This window comes from Tachypleus tridentatus, chromosome 9, assembly GCF_004210375.1.
Source record: "Tachypleus tridentatus isolate NWPU-2018 chromosome 9, ASM421037v1, whole genome shotgun sequence".
Classification (NCBI taxonomy): Eukaryota; Metazoa; Arthropoda; class Merostomata; order Xiphosura; family Limulidae; genus Tachypleus; species Tachypleus tridentatus.
The window spans coordinates 46,181,982-46,199,176 of record NC_134833.1 but is presented as its reverse complement, the minus strand read 5'-3'; the positions used below and the strand labels follow the sequence as shown (position 1 = coordinate 46,199,176).

Here is a 17,195-nt window from a genome sequence, read left to right as displayed (position 1 = left end):
CCCAAGACTGCATACAATATTCTGAATGTGGCCTAACTAATGACCTATGCAATAAAATTATGAACTTTTTACACCTGTATTCAACATTTCTGTAAATACAACTTTAAATCCTATTAATGTATCACAACTAATAGTAAACTGCTTAGATAGCTTAAGATATTGATCAACTAAAATATCAATTGTGTCATTAATCCTATTTGAATGAAGTCAATTTATATCAACCTTCTGCTTTCTTCAATCTAGCCACTTTTTGATCCAATGACCAAGTCTAGCTTCTACACCTAGAGAGAACTTTTATAACAAGCCTTTTATGTGGCACCTTATCATATGCTTTCTTTCTAAAAATCCAGGTACATCACATCCACTCTTGCACTTTAATCTACATAAGCAGTACTCTCTTCAGAGAATGTTGAAAGATTAGAGAGGCATGATTTTTCCTTAGAAAAACCATGCTTACTACTCAATAAAATTTTAAGCTTTGCTAAATGACTGCAAAGTATCTTCTTACAGACTTTCAAAAACTTGCACTATTTACATAAGACTGCTGGGCCTGTAATTACTTGGAAAATGTTTATTACTTCTCTTGAAAATATAATGTTAGCTAACTTTCTATCATCTGGAACCTACTAACTAACCCACAGGACTTGCAAAAAAATTGTACCAAGTGGCTTGCATTTCCAGTGTTTAACTTCTCTCAAAACTTTGTGAAATATTATATATATATATATAATTTATATAGATTATTACTATTTGGAAATAAATTTTCAAACTTAAGTTTCTTAAAATATAGAACAATAATAAATCAAGAAGATCAAGAAGTAAACAAGTATTTCTTCTACCTATGACCTTTGTACTTGATTGTTGCTTGACATAGGTTGTTAAGTCTTAAAATTTTACACATGCAAGATATCAAACAATTTTTTTTAGGTTTTATACATACAGTTGAATGACCAAAAAATCGTATATAACTACACTGATACTAAGAATTCCACTATAATTTATTAACTATGATGTATTCAGATTTAAAAAATGTGAAACTTTGAGCAGACTAAGATGCACCCTACCTCATTGAAATCTTGGATGAAAAGAACATGGTAGCCTTTTCAAAGGTTAAAATGGCTGAGAAAACCACTATGGGGACATTCTAAGCTTTAGATTGGTTATTTGCATGTCTTTCATATTGAAGTAAGTGTATATAAGGGACTATTTCGGAAAATGAAAGTTGCTGAGATATGGCTTATATTCTGAATGAAGTACAGTGCATAAGCCATATCTCAACAAATTAGAAAGATATGAGGCTCTTATTTTATATCCTAGCTTGTCAATATTAGTAATATAAGTTCTTAATTTGTATGAAGTAATAGATTTAGCATTTTGACGTGACAAATACCTAATTTTAAACAGTTCTGCATTCAACATACCACATGATTCACTAAAATCTATATTAAATGTGTTCTTTTAATATTTACTATTAAAGTAAGAAATTTACTCGTATATAATGTTAGTTTGAATTATTATCTACATTTTGATTCCAAACTCAGACGTTAATTCATAAAACAGTCGTTCAAGTCAACAAATGCAATAACATGGCCTTTAACCTATGACCCACAGGAAAAGGGTTAATTTTTTTATTCTCCTTATGAGCCATGCTGTTCTTTTTACTTGTAGCCACTTTTCTTTGAGGAACATGACTATTTTGAATATTTAAATGTTTTTATGTTTTACACACTTCTCCAAATAATTTACTTAATCAACTCACAGAATATAATTTTTGCTTCATCCCTTCAAATTCTTCTTTTTTTTTTTTTAAAGGCTTAGTCAGAATCTCTGTTACTTCCCTGTGCAACAAATCTAAATGTGCAATGACTTTCATCCCACTGTCTCCACCTTATCAACCATCTCTGTATTAGAAGTTAACATAGAATAATTCTTTTCTTCCAACTTAACCCATATACTATTCTATTCATCTACTGTATTAAACAATCTTTTAATAACCTCATTGTTTTGCATTTTCATCCCTATCTGCATCTTTTGTTTTTCTTCCTTATTTTGTCACACTTAAAACTAAAGAAGAGAAAACTACATTACAAAAATAAATCGCAGCTGAAATAAGCTTATTCAACATGATCCATGGCATTGTTTGATTAAGTCTGAAGGATTAAACGCTTGATAAGTAATAAACATTTTCAAATTTTATGATTTTATTCTTTTTAATGTTTTATGTTTTATGAACTACCAAGTTCTCACATAATAACCAAATTACAAAAAAATAATGTTTAGTAATAATTATAAATTATCTTTTCTTTTTGTCTTGTTTGTCTGTCTATTATTGGTACCCCTTGAAGAATTTGTACAGAGGGCTGGTTTTTCAAGGCAGATATCATAAATGTAGCATGTTTTTCTTTTCCTGCCAACCTATGTGCAAAACAACATGGTTTTGTTGGCTTCTCTTTCTGTTTTTTAGGTGGCAAATGTGTGAGGTAGTGAAGCAATTCAATTACACTATACAACAATTTTTTTTAAAAGTTTTTGCTGATTGTGACAGGTACCTGGTGGGTATGCACAAATATAGTTTTGGTTTTGCTTCATCACATTGGAACTCTAAGAAATAGACAGTTAACTGTTTACCAGCAGTAACGTATTTAATTTCGTTTATGTTTCTGATATGCTATTAAGTTCAATATAATTAAGTGTTTTACTCCTGATTTTTGTTTTAGTATTCAGTGTCCGGTGCATCACGTTACAGTGTCCAACAGTAGTCAACAAGCATTTACGGATTCCAGTTGCCCTGATATCATTTTTCCATTGTAGTAAAACTGAAGATTTCAATGAAACAGTACATGATGAGCAAATTTGGACGTGATTTTCATGATCAGCAGCCAAAAATCTATAAGGAACACCCAACAGTGTTCAATAAGCAAAAACTTTGTTGTGCAGTGTTATTGGCAGTGAAATTAGGGGGTGCATAAAGATGCTTCATGGTATTACGTAACAGATGAACTGTTACCCATTCACGACAAGTCAACATTTTCATTTGCTATCCTCTACTATTATTGTACAGGATATGGGCATTCAGAATAAATATCTTGATGATTGAAGGGCAATCTTCATGTACCATCATGTTATCTTAAGTATAACTGAGTAATACAATAACATCTGGTGAGATCTATCTATCCTGGACATGCCATTGTATTCACAGACTATATTGGGTTTCTTAAATTTTTTCTAGTATTCCAATTCACAACATTAAATATCTCCACTTTGTGCATGTTGCTTGTTATGAGTACTTTTTATTTTCAAAATACCAGTCACAATGACTGCTTCCATTCATGTTCTCCCTTCTTTTTTGACCACATCTCTTGGATTTTCTTTATAGTCAAACTGGTGTGTTCCCTATGTGTAAGTTGACCACTCAGTCTGTTTTTTCACCAAACTCATGGAATTGTAATAGGTGTCTGTGTACATGACATGAATTATGTCCAAGTAATCAGCCAAAATACCAAGAACAACAGTCACAGCATGACCAAAGCAAGCATCATAATCAAGGCCAGTGCCAAAGTATATGAGAATTTTCAACACCAGACTTTACAGTTCATGTGGTTCACAGAATTGGATTCCATGTTTGTGGTGTTCATTTGTGATATCCTGTTGAAAAAGAGCCAGCTATAGCGATGTATCATGGACTTATTGATGCACATATCATTTTATGGATAGTAAGTACGGATAATTTTATTAATGAAATGAACCAGGGTAGTTTGTACCTTATACAAAAATTCATCATGAGGTTGGGAATTGGCTGCCAAATGTTAAAAACATAAGAAAAATAATGAGGAAACCATTGAATTGTTACCATCACAAGACTGTTTATCACTGCTATCATCAATTTGCATTTCAGTGTGACCAATACTGTTACCTGAGGGCATTGCTTATAAATAGGTAAAATTTAAAGTATCCATATATATATATATATATATACTTAGCTTGGTAAATGGGTGAGGTATATATTATAAATGTCAGCAGCCAATGTGTTGAGTTTCACTTAAATTCCTGCTTTCATTCCCTACAGTTCTCCTTTCTCATTATGTATCACTTTTAATTCTATTTAAGATAGTGTCATGTGTCCTCAAATATACAAGCTACTCATAACAAATTGCAGATCTATTTTCATTATTTGCTTCCTTAAAATTGCATGCTACTCTTGGTTTCCAAATGAAACCTACTTCTGACACCTATTGCATGTCACAAACTTGAAACTGGTGTAGTGGTTTAAATTTTTTGAAAGGAACTACTTGCGTAAAAGACAAATAATACACAAATTTATTTTTTTCTCTGTTCCACAAAATATATGAAAATTAGAATACACCATTTTGGATTTTACTTTTATTTAACAGTGAACACAGTTAAAATACAACAATATTGGTAGCTTAGGTTTTCTGGCAGTAGCATTTATCACATTTTAAATAAAAACTTTTAACATTTATTCATACATGTTTTATGGTTTTAAACATTTAGTCATTAGCATTATACAGCACATTATTTAAATATCTCACAAACAAACTGACACAGAAATGATCTTTAATATATGTATATATAACCATAAATTTTTAAGCCAAAACACATTAAAATTAAACAAAATATACTGAATTTTTTAAAAATTATCCCAGGGTACAAGCTACGATGTGAGATTATAAAATGTATTCTAGGTTTTGGAGGTGACTGCAAAAATAAGACCCACATTGCTATGGATACACTGTCTATCAGTCTTAACCTCAAATTTGCTAGTCTCACAAAAGATTAGAAATTAGGAGAGTGAGATGTAGGTGCTCAAGCCCATAATTTTCCACACCTATATCACCCTTCACTGCCTGAAAACATTTGTGGGAAGGTGACTGCTCTCCCAAGTAAAAATAAGAAAAAGATGAAAAGAAATAAAATAAAATAAAATAATAAAAGTAAGCTACTACCTTTTGGTGATAAGTAAGATGAAACTTACCTCTTGAAGTTAACATTCCTGCCCCCCAGTATGGTAGAGGCACTAAATGATGTGACATTGAATCATATCAGTATACTAAGTTTACTGTGACTGTCATGCTTTTATACACAGTTTAAGGTGTACATCTGCATAAAGCAATGCCAAGTTCTTAAATGACCATATTTTTAACTAAAAATAAATTTGTAATTTTTAGTAAAAGTTCTCTAATTTTACTTTTTTATATTTATTTAATACATTTTGTGTATTACAGAATAATTTAATAATTTAATCTAAAATTGCTTTAATAAATCAATTAACTATTTATTTTTGTATCAGTATTTCAACATTATTAATAAAATATTGTAATTTATTTCACATTTTACAGTATCTGAATAATTGTAATGTTGTTATGTTTATAATAGATGGGTATGGCACATTACTGTTGAAGGAGAGTAACCCATAAATTGGAAATTCAAAATATTTTATTTTGTCAAAAATATTTACATTGATATCCTTTTTATCAATTACTTTAATTTCTAAATCTAAATAATGTGCATCTGTATTAGAAATTGAAGTTTTTGCAATTTATAATTCTGCTGGATAAATAGTATCAGTAACATATATTATTTGTGTTAATTAAATCTTCCATGTATATGTAAGCTAAAGTAAAAATATCTAGATTTGAATAGTTTTCAATAAATATATTTTCATAATAGTACAAATATAAATTCTCAAAACAGTGAAGGGCAGTATAAATGTGGAATGTTGTGGGCTTGAGCACCTACATCTTGCTCTCCTAATTTCAGATCTTTTTATGTGAGACTAGTGAATTGGAGGTTAAGATTGATAGATGGTGTATCCCCACCACAATGTTGGTCCTTCTTCTTCAGTCACCTCCAAAACCTAGGATTCATTTTATAACCCCATGTTGTAACATGTACCCTAAGATCTTTTTTTTTAAAAATGTAGCATATTTTGTACAATTTTAATGTTTTGTTTTGGCTTAAAAAATTATGGTTATAAGTAATCAGAGGTTGGGATATGCTGTTTTTAATGCAGTCCTTCTTCATAATTTTGTTTACTTGTTTAACTTCATTTAAATGAGATTATATATATATATATATATATATATTACACAGCAGACATCCTTTAACCACAAATGTGATGTGTTGACTGGCAGTGCATTGTTCCCTTCTGTATAGATAATTGGTATTATCAGTCTGAGGTAACAAAGGCTTTTATGTAACAGCTCCCAACCATATAATTGGACTAAAGTTGCACTTATTTTTCACTTGCATCAATAGGGCATGAATGTGTATTCATGTCTATGACAGAAATGGTACCAAAATTTAAGAGCTATTTGTCTTCATCAATGATTAAATTCAACTAAAGTGAGAACAGGCAGTCAAAAGAGGAAGTATTATAGGAGAAAGAGTAGAATTGTACTCCTGTAACTCATGAAATTTTGAGGAAGTTAGCATGACCGATCAACACTTGACTTTTATGATTATGACAACTTTTATAATTTTCATGATAATGTGATTAAATGATGGTAATAAGATTGTAAGTTAAAACAAAGAACTTAAATATAATGGAAAATTTTATTTAGAATAAATAGTGGTCTAATTTGTGAGATTCACTAGTGCTTCTATTATCTACAGTTTTTAGCTGCATATTTTTGCTTTCTTCAGACAAGAAGAGATAATTAGAGCACCAGTGTATATTTATTTACTTTCATAGCAGAGTGCATGCTAACAGTCATGATAACAACTATTGCTTGATAGTATTATCTGGACAAACTGCCCTTGGTCCTGTCTGAGTCTAAACACTAGCTCTGAATAGTTGAGTTGAGAGAGAGGAAATGGAAGGGCACAAAATTAGTAACACTTTGTGCAGCCATAGCACTTCATTGCAAAAAAAAAAAATGTTAAATGCTGAATTTGCCATTAAAATCCTAAAACTAAGTTTTCAATTGGGAAATTAAGGAATGCAAAAATAATTTTGGAATTTCAAGAGTTTAGAATTATTCTAGATTTTGCTTTTAACTAGCACAGTCCTACACATGAATAAAATAGGAGAAAGTAAATTGCCATGGCAACTGGCACTCAGATTTGTCGAGGCCTGAACTAAGAGATTATGAATTAAAGATATCTCAACCTCAAACCATACTTTTTTACATTTTTAAATGTTTATGTATTTCTTTTTTTATCATTTTCCTATATTTATCACATGTACAATATCATCAAACACTTCATTTTAACCTTCATCAGTACACCTGGGGTCCATATGGATTCCAACAATAAATATTTTTTTTTTATTTATCTGTTGTATTTTTGTGTGTGTGTGTGTGTGTAATTTTTACATTATCATCCTCTGACATGAAAATAATTAAACTTTCAATGTTTTGCAGTTAAATAATTTTTGTGAATAATAATTTTTGCATGGGGTCCAGATTTGAAGCTCTCTGTCTTCATCAGGCATTGTGTGTACGGACTCACAGAGGTTATCTGTTGTGATAAACAGTGATTACATATTTAGATCTCTCCTGAAGTGAAGTAATGAACACAACCTACTTCACAGACATCTCCAGAATCCCTGTGCAATGCAGAAAAGTGTCAAATCTGCCTTTGTATATCTATGATTGCTTGACACAAGACAGCATGCTGGTAAAGGTGTTCCAGCAACCACAAAAACAATGTTATCTTTGGCCAAGAATTGTGGACAGGAGAGTCCGTCAAACCTGTACAGCATGTGAAAATCATGTCGGTGCTGATCACTCCACACCCAGTATATGGTGTGATGAGTGTTTGTAAAATGACTTATAAAAGATATGAGAAACACTTTATGTTCACTCAGAATAAGTGTTGCTTACATATTGTCCAAAATTTGGTATTAGTTTAGCTGTGAAACAAAGTTTGATGTAGTTCGACCCCTTGGAGTCTGTTCAGATCCCAAGTACATTTTTGTACTTTTTTTTTTTTTTTTTGTGTGTAACATTCAAGAAATCTGTTTCTTCATTTGGTATTTTATTAGTTTTAATTGTGAATACCAATTAGAGAAGAAGTGGCTCTATATTATCAAAATAGGTCAATGATGGCAATTTTTGTCTAAATATGGGATAATGGATATAAGTAAATTTGATATTTTGTAATACTAAATCACATATTATATACTTATGGTACTCAATCATTTGTACAGTTTGTCTACACAATGCTATGAGAAGCCAGTATACTAACTTTTCCACATCTAAGTTATAGCTTCAACATTATGATCATTAAATATATATGGGGTTGGTATGGACTTCAGGTGTACTGAAAGGTGGATATTTAAACATGTACTGATGGAGGTTAAACACCAAATTAATATTAAACTGCAAAATGACACTTTGTGCTGTATTACCTCTCAACAAATCCAACATTTTGCTTTTCTTCTTGCTTTTCATCTTTATTAACCTCTGGAGGAAATCCTGCAATCAGGCATGTGGACCAACCCTAACATATTTGTCTTCCATTATCTGTGTCATATCACAGTTTCACCTTCCAGCTGTAGCTGTACTTCAGTCTTAATTATGTCTCTGATATTGGGTGAGTCTGTTATTTTCTCTCAGGGACCCAATCTTCATTTCTTATTTAATCTCTTTCTGTGGCAAGTGGTGTCTGACCAGGTATTCTTTAACTCTAAATCTGCACTGTATGCCATATTGAATCACACTTTTTTCCCATGGTTCTGCATGCTCACCTTTCAAATTGAGTATTTCACAAAGATCACTTATAATTGAATAATCTTGTGATATGTGCTTCATAATTATGCTCGTTCTGTACTGTGTACCACCCATGGACTTTATGGTAAATCAGAGTGAGATTCCCATCCCTGTCATGCTTCAACTGAATAATTTGGTTTGGTCTGCTTTTCAAAATAAGATATTGTGATTGCCCATTGCACTGTCTCAGGTGTTGACATTCATAAGAGGTATCCAATGTGTTTTCAATCTCCCTTTCCTCTAGTGGAGTCTGGAAGTCATTGCCACTTACTAGTTCCAAGTCACTGGGTGGCTGACCATGTAGGCACCCTGCTGGATTAATTCCATGTAGATGGCTATAACTATTAAGTTCAGAGTAGAGCAGTAATGGTATGCTGTAGATGGTGTAATTTCCTCCAATCTGCAATTAGTCACATGTTGGAGGGAGACATCAAAATGCAGTTCACACCTTAAGTTGAGAGTCCTCATCCTACTCTTGTGTAGATGTTGGTATCCTGCAAGCTGGTTTTGGATTTAAAGTGTATCAGTTGACATAAGTCCTCCCACAGGTTTTGGGCTGTCTGTCTTCTTCAGTTTCTTCTTCTGTTTTGTGTGTCAGAAGGAATGGAAGTTCTGGTTCTATTCTTGACTCTCTTTCTCTTATTACATGGATTTTTTTGCCATTTGAATGGTTCCAACCTGTTTCACAATTGAGTGGATTGAATGCATATGGTAGACTTCTATTGGATACCAGATGTCACATCTCCATATTGATAGTTCAGAGCTAATATTGTGTCATACCCAGAAATTGTAGTGGTTCTCATTTACCTGGTTCTTGGCTTTAAGGTGAAGATGGTATGATCCTCAACCTACAGTTGCACATGTCATTTCTCAGTGAAGAAGATATGGATGTAGTTGACTTGTCAAGTTTGATCTGTCATGCCCTAGCAACTTTGCCTTATTGAACACATCTTTTTTTATCCACTTCTCTTATTGTAGGATTGAGTTACTATTTTTTCCCTGGTTTTAATTATTTTCTTACTACTCTCTCATCAGATGTGCTCCTCTTATTTTTAACTCTGATTTCTTATTTATTCCACCCATGGGTGAAGAGTATAACTGGGAAGAAGTAGTGCATTTATACTCTTCAGATCTTCCAGTCTGACTCTCTCATTTATAGAGATATCCTCTGGACAGTTTCAGGAGGTATATTTGTTCTTTTCTCACACTGATCCCTACTCCTAATTGATATGGGATTCACATTAATCTTGTGAGTGAAGGAAAGTACTATATCAGAAGTTATAATTTTCTTATACTGAAAATATATTTCTGATAGGTTTTCACTCTTCTCACACTTCCCACCCTTTCTCAGTAGAGGCACATCTAGAGTCGCATGCATTACTTGAAAGTACTATGCTCCAGTTGGAGTAGAGGTGCATTATATAGTATACATGTTGGAATTCCAGTAGGAAGTGGGAGGTGGAATGCCTTTTGCATGCATAATTAAAAAGTTTACATACAAATTGCAGTACCAAACAAGAATAACTAATCTTGTGGGAAGAGGGAAGTGCCTATGGGAAATGCATTTTTCAGTACAGGAAAATTATAACTTTAATTATACTATTTTAAAAGTTTAACTACTTTTTGTCATTAATGAAATAACCTACTTAAGGTTTAATGTGTTTAAAGATAATTAAAAAGCTCTTCTTAAAGAAAATTATATTTTACATAATATGAGAAATTGTACTGATAGTAAAGATACAGGGCATGATAAAATTTGTTAAAACTCTAAAAGAAGCTTAAAGTAATGAATTGGTGGAGTTTTTAACTGAAATCTTTAAAAAAGTTGACAAAAGAAATTCTTGTTGAGTGAAAGATGGAGAAATATAGGCTTTTGGAAAGAATGGGTCTAGGTAAGATTAAGAAAAATATAATTTTTGTGACTTCTGCCACCGGTAAGTTATCAGAATTGTATTATTGTTTCTCAGCATTGCTTTAGAATTTTTTTTTTTAAAGAATTTTGCTTGTCTGGATTAATGTACTGCTGTTGATGTTGTGTATGTATCATAGACTAGGTACATATATTATCCATTTTTAACTATGTGACTTTAGTCATGATTTACAAAGGTTCTCCTACTACTACAATTGATGCCTGCTTTGTGTTATGTAGAGAGGTAATGTCTATCTGAAATACATTTTCAGGTGGAGAAAATGTTAATGTTAAATACAGTCAGTTATCCCTGAATCTGTGCATCAGTTACACTAATAGAAAACATATAGGTTTTTTATTGCTATTTAATCTAGATTGATTTGATAAAAAAACTAAATATATATTTTTTAATTCACTGTGACAATATACTTTTGACATTATCTAAACATTTTCTCTTGTGTTGATTTACCATAACATGTTGATTTAATAAACAGGTAGGGGCTAGCAAGAGTTAGTACTAATTTAATTAAATAATTGATTTTTATCCACTGAGCTCATTATATACAAAAATATGTAAATTTGAGAAATGAGATACTTGTGCAAACTTTAGTGTACACCTTTGTACTCTCATTCTGTTAAGTATCTTAATTTCTAGTCATGCAGCTATGTGTTCATGACATTTAAAACTGTATGATTAGTGGAATCTGTTAATTTTTATTCAGTTGCATTCAAAGAATTGATTATTGTCAGGTGAGACAAATTTTTCTCACTTTCAGATTGTTTTGGGATTTATGAATTACAAACATTTCATTTTAATACAGTAAATATGTTGAAATACAACAAGTTTGGATTTAGTTAATTTTGTAACACAATCTATTGCACTTGAAAATAAGAAGAGGTATATTGTTGATTGCACTTAACGTTTTCTTACTTAAAACCAGTAAAAATTGAACTTAAAACCACTAATAACAAAGCAGGGTGGTATTTGATGTTACCCTAAAAGAACAAAGCAGATTGGTTTGCATTCAACTTTGGCTTTTGTTAAAGATTAAGTTGAGTGAACATGATATAAGTGCAACATGGAAATGAAAAATTAAGCAACTGATCATAAACAATGTGATTTTGAAGAATTGTGGAAAAAAAAGTTTCATTTATGTTATTCTTCTTTACTTATTTAAAAACTAAAAAGTTAAAACATCTCTTGTAATACTTTGTAATTCTTTCACACATTTTATTTTCATAAACTTTAGTAAATGTTATGTTAATTCACAGTTCAAGTCTTACATGTATTCAACTTATGGTACAGAAATGCTTTTTTTTTATTCTAAGTCACTGAAACATAAATTTTTCACATGAAAATTCTAAAATAAATTTATGAATGCACAATAGAAACAGATATCTCACCACTTTATTTTTTAGAAAAATAAACCTGAGCTGTTGTTTTAAATTTGAAATAGCAGTGTGTGGTTTAGAACGTCTAGTAGATGTCTTTATAATTTCTTTAGAAATTTGTAAAAACATACTTCTGTCCATGTCCAACTAAATAAACTAATATCCAACTGCCCTGCCAACAATAGTAAACATTCTAAATATAAAATATAATATTCCCATAGACACTACAAGTTGGAAATGGGTTTCTGACAAATTCTAGATAAGGATTTAACTTTTGTCAAAATTTAGGCCAAATTCATGCCCTTTAGTGGAGACAGCCATATTGTCAGCTGTGCTCGAGATGGTCAGGTTCGTCTTGCTGAACTTTCTTCCACGGGTATTTGTAAAGGAACAAGAAAACTGGGACAGCATAGAGGAGCAGCTCACAAGGTACACCTTTTCTTTTTAACTTGTTTGTTTCTGGTGGTTATTGTAGTGATTTTCAATATATACTTTTATTCAAATCACTGCTCTAATGATCAATACTGTTTTCATACCTTTTTTCCTAGAATAATAATTGAACTTGAATGTGACAAACAATGTCATAAATGCTTTTTTTCATTCTATTGTTATTTTAGCTTGTCTTTTTTCAAGAGTCTTTGAATGTTACAGGTTACACAACTGATTTTAAATCATAGTAAGCAAAAAGAATATAAAACTACAACAGCAAAAGAGATGCACAGTAAAGCATGCTAAATTTATTGTTTAAATGGATTAGAGCTGCATGTTGTAAAATTAATTGTTAGAAACAAATAAATAATAGTAGTATTATAGAGGCCAGACATTGTATCTCTTACTAGATGGGTATTTGAATTGAATCCTGTTGAGAAAATTGTCACATTCTAAAATTTTGATCTGATAAGGTGTGTTATTATTATCTAGTGTGCACTGATGTAAAGTTCTGTAGTGGTTTCTTTGCTGTTAAGATTTGCAGCACCATGAATGTGTTCTTTGAATTAATCATCTATTGGAGTACTGATATTGTTTAAACTTGTTTTGTGATTGCCTGTTCAATACTTTTAGTGTTTCATCATGCAGCATTTCATTATACTGTTGTAGTTTTATATTCATTTTGGTTACTGAAATTTAAAATTAAATTATAACCTGTGAAAGTTCATAAATTCTTGAAAAAGACAAATTGAAATGTTGGGTAGAATAAAATTCATTTATCAAAAGTTTTGTCATTTTCATTGCAAGTGAGTTCATATCATTGAGGCAGCACTAAAAATTTTAAAAAATAATAATAGTAGGACTGCTTTATGATAAATATTTCAAAAACTTAGAATTCTGTCTGTTGTAGAAAGTGTTTTACCCTTTCTCTATTGCCTCTGTAATATACACAAGTTTGTCTCTACATTTGCATGTGTTAAGTATTTGCACTGTACATTTTGATACAATGTTTATCTTCACAAAATTTGCTAGTTTTAGTAAAGATGTGCAGGTTTTTGTACCCAAAATCAAGATTTTTTAATGAAATATTTTCACTGAAGCTTTTTGTAAAAATAGTCTGTTTCATTACTAGCCTGAGTGCGAGGTGGTTTGATGTTATGATTCAGAAAATTATTCTTCATCCCCAAAATTTGAAAATTTTGTGTAATTTCAAATTACACAATTTTATTTGTGTAAACTCTAAAACCTTCTGAATACATTTCAAACATTTGTCTTGAATAAGATTTTTTATTTTCTATCCTCTAACTCATAAAAAGAATTAGGAGACAAGTAAAAGTTATTGTTTTTCTGTGCTAGAATGACTACATATAAAATGAAAATACAAGTGTTTAGTCTAAGCAGCTTAAGTCTCATAATGCTATGTACACACACACACACACACACACACACACTCACATTCACACTTATTGACATTCTAATCATGCCAAGCTAACATTTACATAACTTACATTGATGTAGTGCACTCATGTTACATGTCCAGAAATGAAAAACTGACCTTCAGTCTTCCCTGTCTTGGATGTGTTTTAGTGGATTAGTATTTTGTAATATACAGTCACATTTCATTATATATATGTATATAAATTATCACTTTTTAGAAATAACTTATTAAACATATTTCTCTTAAAATACAGAACAATAAATCTAGAAGTAAAGCAAACAGTTATCTTCTTGGTATGACCTTTGAACTTGTTTGCTGCTGGACATAGGTTGCTGAGCCTTTTGAAAGTTTGCTTGTTTAGCATACCAAATAAAAAATTCTTCTAGATTTTGTATATATATTTATATATACAGTTGAATAAAAAAAAAATCAAACTAACTATACTGATACCATAGAGTTCCACTATAATTTATTAAGCTTAGTAACTATAAGGTATTTAGATTTTAAAAAATATGAAACTTTGAGTATACTAAAGACACAACTTGCATAAGCCATATTTCAACAAAATAAGAAGATGAGATTCTTATTTTATATTCTACCTTATCAATATTAGTAATTTAAATTCCTAATTTGTATGAAGCTATAGTTAGCATTTTGACATCACAAACATCTATTTTTAAACAGTTCTGCATTCAACATACCATATGGCTCATGAAATCTATGTTGAGGTGTTTTTCTTTTTATATTCACTTTTAAATTAAGAAATTAAATCAGTAAAGATGGAATTATATTCTACAATTTGTTTCCAAACTTATTAATATAAATTTATAAAGTAGTAGTTCAATAAAATTTTGAATGCAGATTAACAAATGCAGTGAAATGGCATTTGACCTATGAAACATTGTGAAAGGGTTAAATGTAGTATTTAAGGTTTACTGATTCTTTTGTTAAACAAAGTAGAAAGATGGATATGCATTTTTAAACAAGTACTATTGTATATTAAAATTATATTTTGAGTAATTTACAAATTATAAATGTATAACATAGATTACTGTTACAGCTTTTATAAGTTAAAATGAAGTTTTTTAAATACTTTGTTGTTCAAAGTTTCTTTAATGCTTTTGTTTAAAAACAAATTTTACCCAATATCAGCCATTCAGTTGGTAGCAGGATGGGCTTAAGACATGATCTATTTACCATACGTGTCTAGTTATTGAAAGTTTCATTTAGGAAAATGTGTAAACAAATGATTGCTATAAATGAAATGAATCTGCTAGATTGCATTTTATTGTGTGATTATTCAGTACATTTTCTAGTTTGTACTAACATTCTTAAAGTATTATATATTCCATTCTCAAAATATCAGTAACAGTAATGATTTCCAACTGATGAAACAATGTATTCTAACCTTTGTAAGCAGAAAAAAAAATTAATATTCTAATGATCAGGTTGATTTTGAATTTTGTTTAACTATGTAGCATACTGAAAGTTATTGTGTACTTCATTACTTGTATTGAAAACAGAGTAATAAAGTCATTGCAAGATGACATCATTTTTTGAAGCACTCTAATGTAACAAAGACTTTTAGTGTTCGTGATTTAAGAATATAATACACTGCAAATTAAAAGATGATTTCAGGCTGGCAATCATAAGTTTCTCACAGATATTTAAGGTCCAGGTTAGGGTATATGAAAGAGTTAATACCAACCTGAAATTCCCTGTAGTTTTTGTTGTATTGATATTTATGGATAGATACTTAATGTTTGCAATTTTAATTTCTGCATACATTAAGTATTAAATTTAATTTTTCTTTCACAGTTAAATTTGGCTGAGTCTTTAGTTGTATGTTTATTTACAGCAATTATACAAAATGTATAAAACAGGTTGTTTTTGCACTTTTTGTGTATATAAATAGCTTGCATTAGAAATGGATATGCCTCATACCTTCTTAAGTTGTGGAGAAGACAGTGTTGTTTTTCAAGTTGACTTGAGAGAAGAAAAACCAGAGAAGTATTTTTCTTATATTTTTGTGTCTAAAGAAAAGTAATAGTATATTAATAAAATTAATTTGTTCTTGCTTTTAGAATATTTGTAAAGCTAAATTGAAAGCATGCGTAAATGGTAATTATTTCATGCTAAGCCTAATTCTCCAACTTTGATCACTATTTACTTGTTGATTTTCTTTACAAAATATTCTTTACCTCATCCACAGCTCTAACTTACCATTCAACAAATTTCATTTAAATAATATTTTAACTCGGGTAGTCTTACCACTGAAGTATTTTAAGACTTTTCTTGTTGTCCCAACATGGCTTGGTGGTTATAGTGCTCAACTCACAATCTGTGGGTCATGGGTTTGAATGCTTGTCACACCAAACAAGGTCACATTCTCAGTCATGGAAGCATTATTATGTGATGGTCAATCCCACTATTCACTGGTAAAAGAGTAGCCCAAGAGTTGATGGTGGGTGGTGATGATTAGCTGCCTTCCCTCTAGTCTTACACTGATAAATTAGGGATAGCTAGTGTATATAGCCCTCATGCAGCTTTTCGTGAAATTCAGAAATAAACTATCATTGTTTAAATTGCTTTCATGATGTCAACAAAGATAAACTAAAAAATTCTGAGTTATTTAGATGTTGAAGAGAATCCACATTTACCAGTAATTTGCCACTTCCCCACTGTAATTTATTGTGCCCAGTTCAGATCTGCCATAAATTCTGATTTTTCACCATAAATTAGAATTTCTTTTGAGATTTGTATTGTTAACATCTATCAGTGAATTCTGTTGTCATGTCATCTACTGCTGTAAATGTTTTTGACAGTATTAGAAACTTTAAAATTTAAAGTTCTTTAGTGTGCAGAGAGATCACATGGCTATATTTGTGGCTTTTATTGATCAATGTATTCTGGCTGTTTTTGCTGGTGTCCTTGAGAGGTTTTTATATTTGTGTGATTCCTTGTTGTTGGATCATCTACACTATTATGATTACATAAATAAGTTTTAAAAAATGTTTCTTAGACCTTTTCACATTTACAGTATGAAGAATAGAATATATTATCTATCCCTTATTTTGAAGAAGTTTCTGCTTGCTCTGTTCATTATTTTTCCACAGATATGCTCTCTTCTAAACCACATGCTATTTTTCATACCTGAGAATGCTAATATCATTTTGGATGATTTAGTTTTAGAAAATTTTAATTTTCCACTTTCTCATGATTTTTGGGTGATTTCTGATATGTTGAGAAATCAGCTAAATGTTTTGTAAAAAGATGAAAAGTTCTCCACCCATTT

General features: G+C 30.6%; 1 protein-coding gene across 5 annotated transcripts in view; it reads left to right on the top strand.

The window, feature by feature from the left end:
* LOC143225192 (DDB1- and CUL4-associated factor 8-like) overlaps positions 1–17,195 on the top strand; it is a 49,675-nt gene that overhangs the window by 13,723 nt on the left and 18,757 nt on the right. For all 5 annotated transcript variants that reach the window (XM_076454173.1, XM_076454171.1, XM_076454170.1 and 2 more), the window contains exons 3-4: positions 12,322–12,462; positions 15,816–15,910. In XM_076454173.1, the coding sequence (XP_076310288.1) occupies positions 12,322–12,462; positions 15,816–15,910 (236 nt within the window). The remainder of the gene's footprint in view (positions 1–12,321; positions 12,463–15,815; positions 15,911–17,195) is intronic.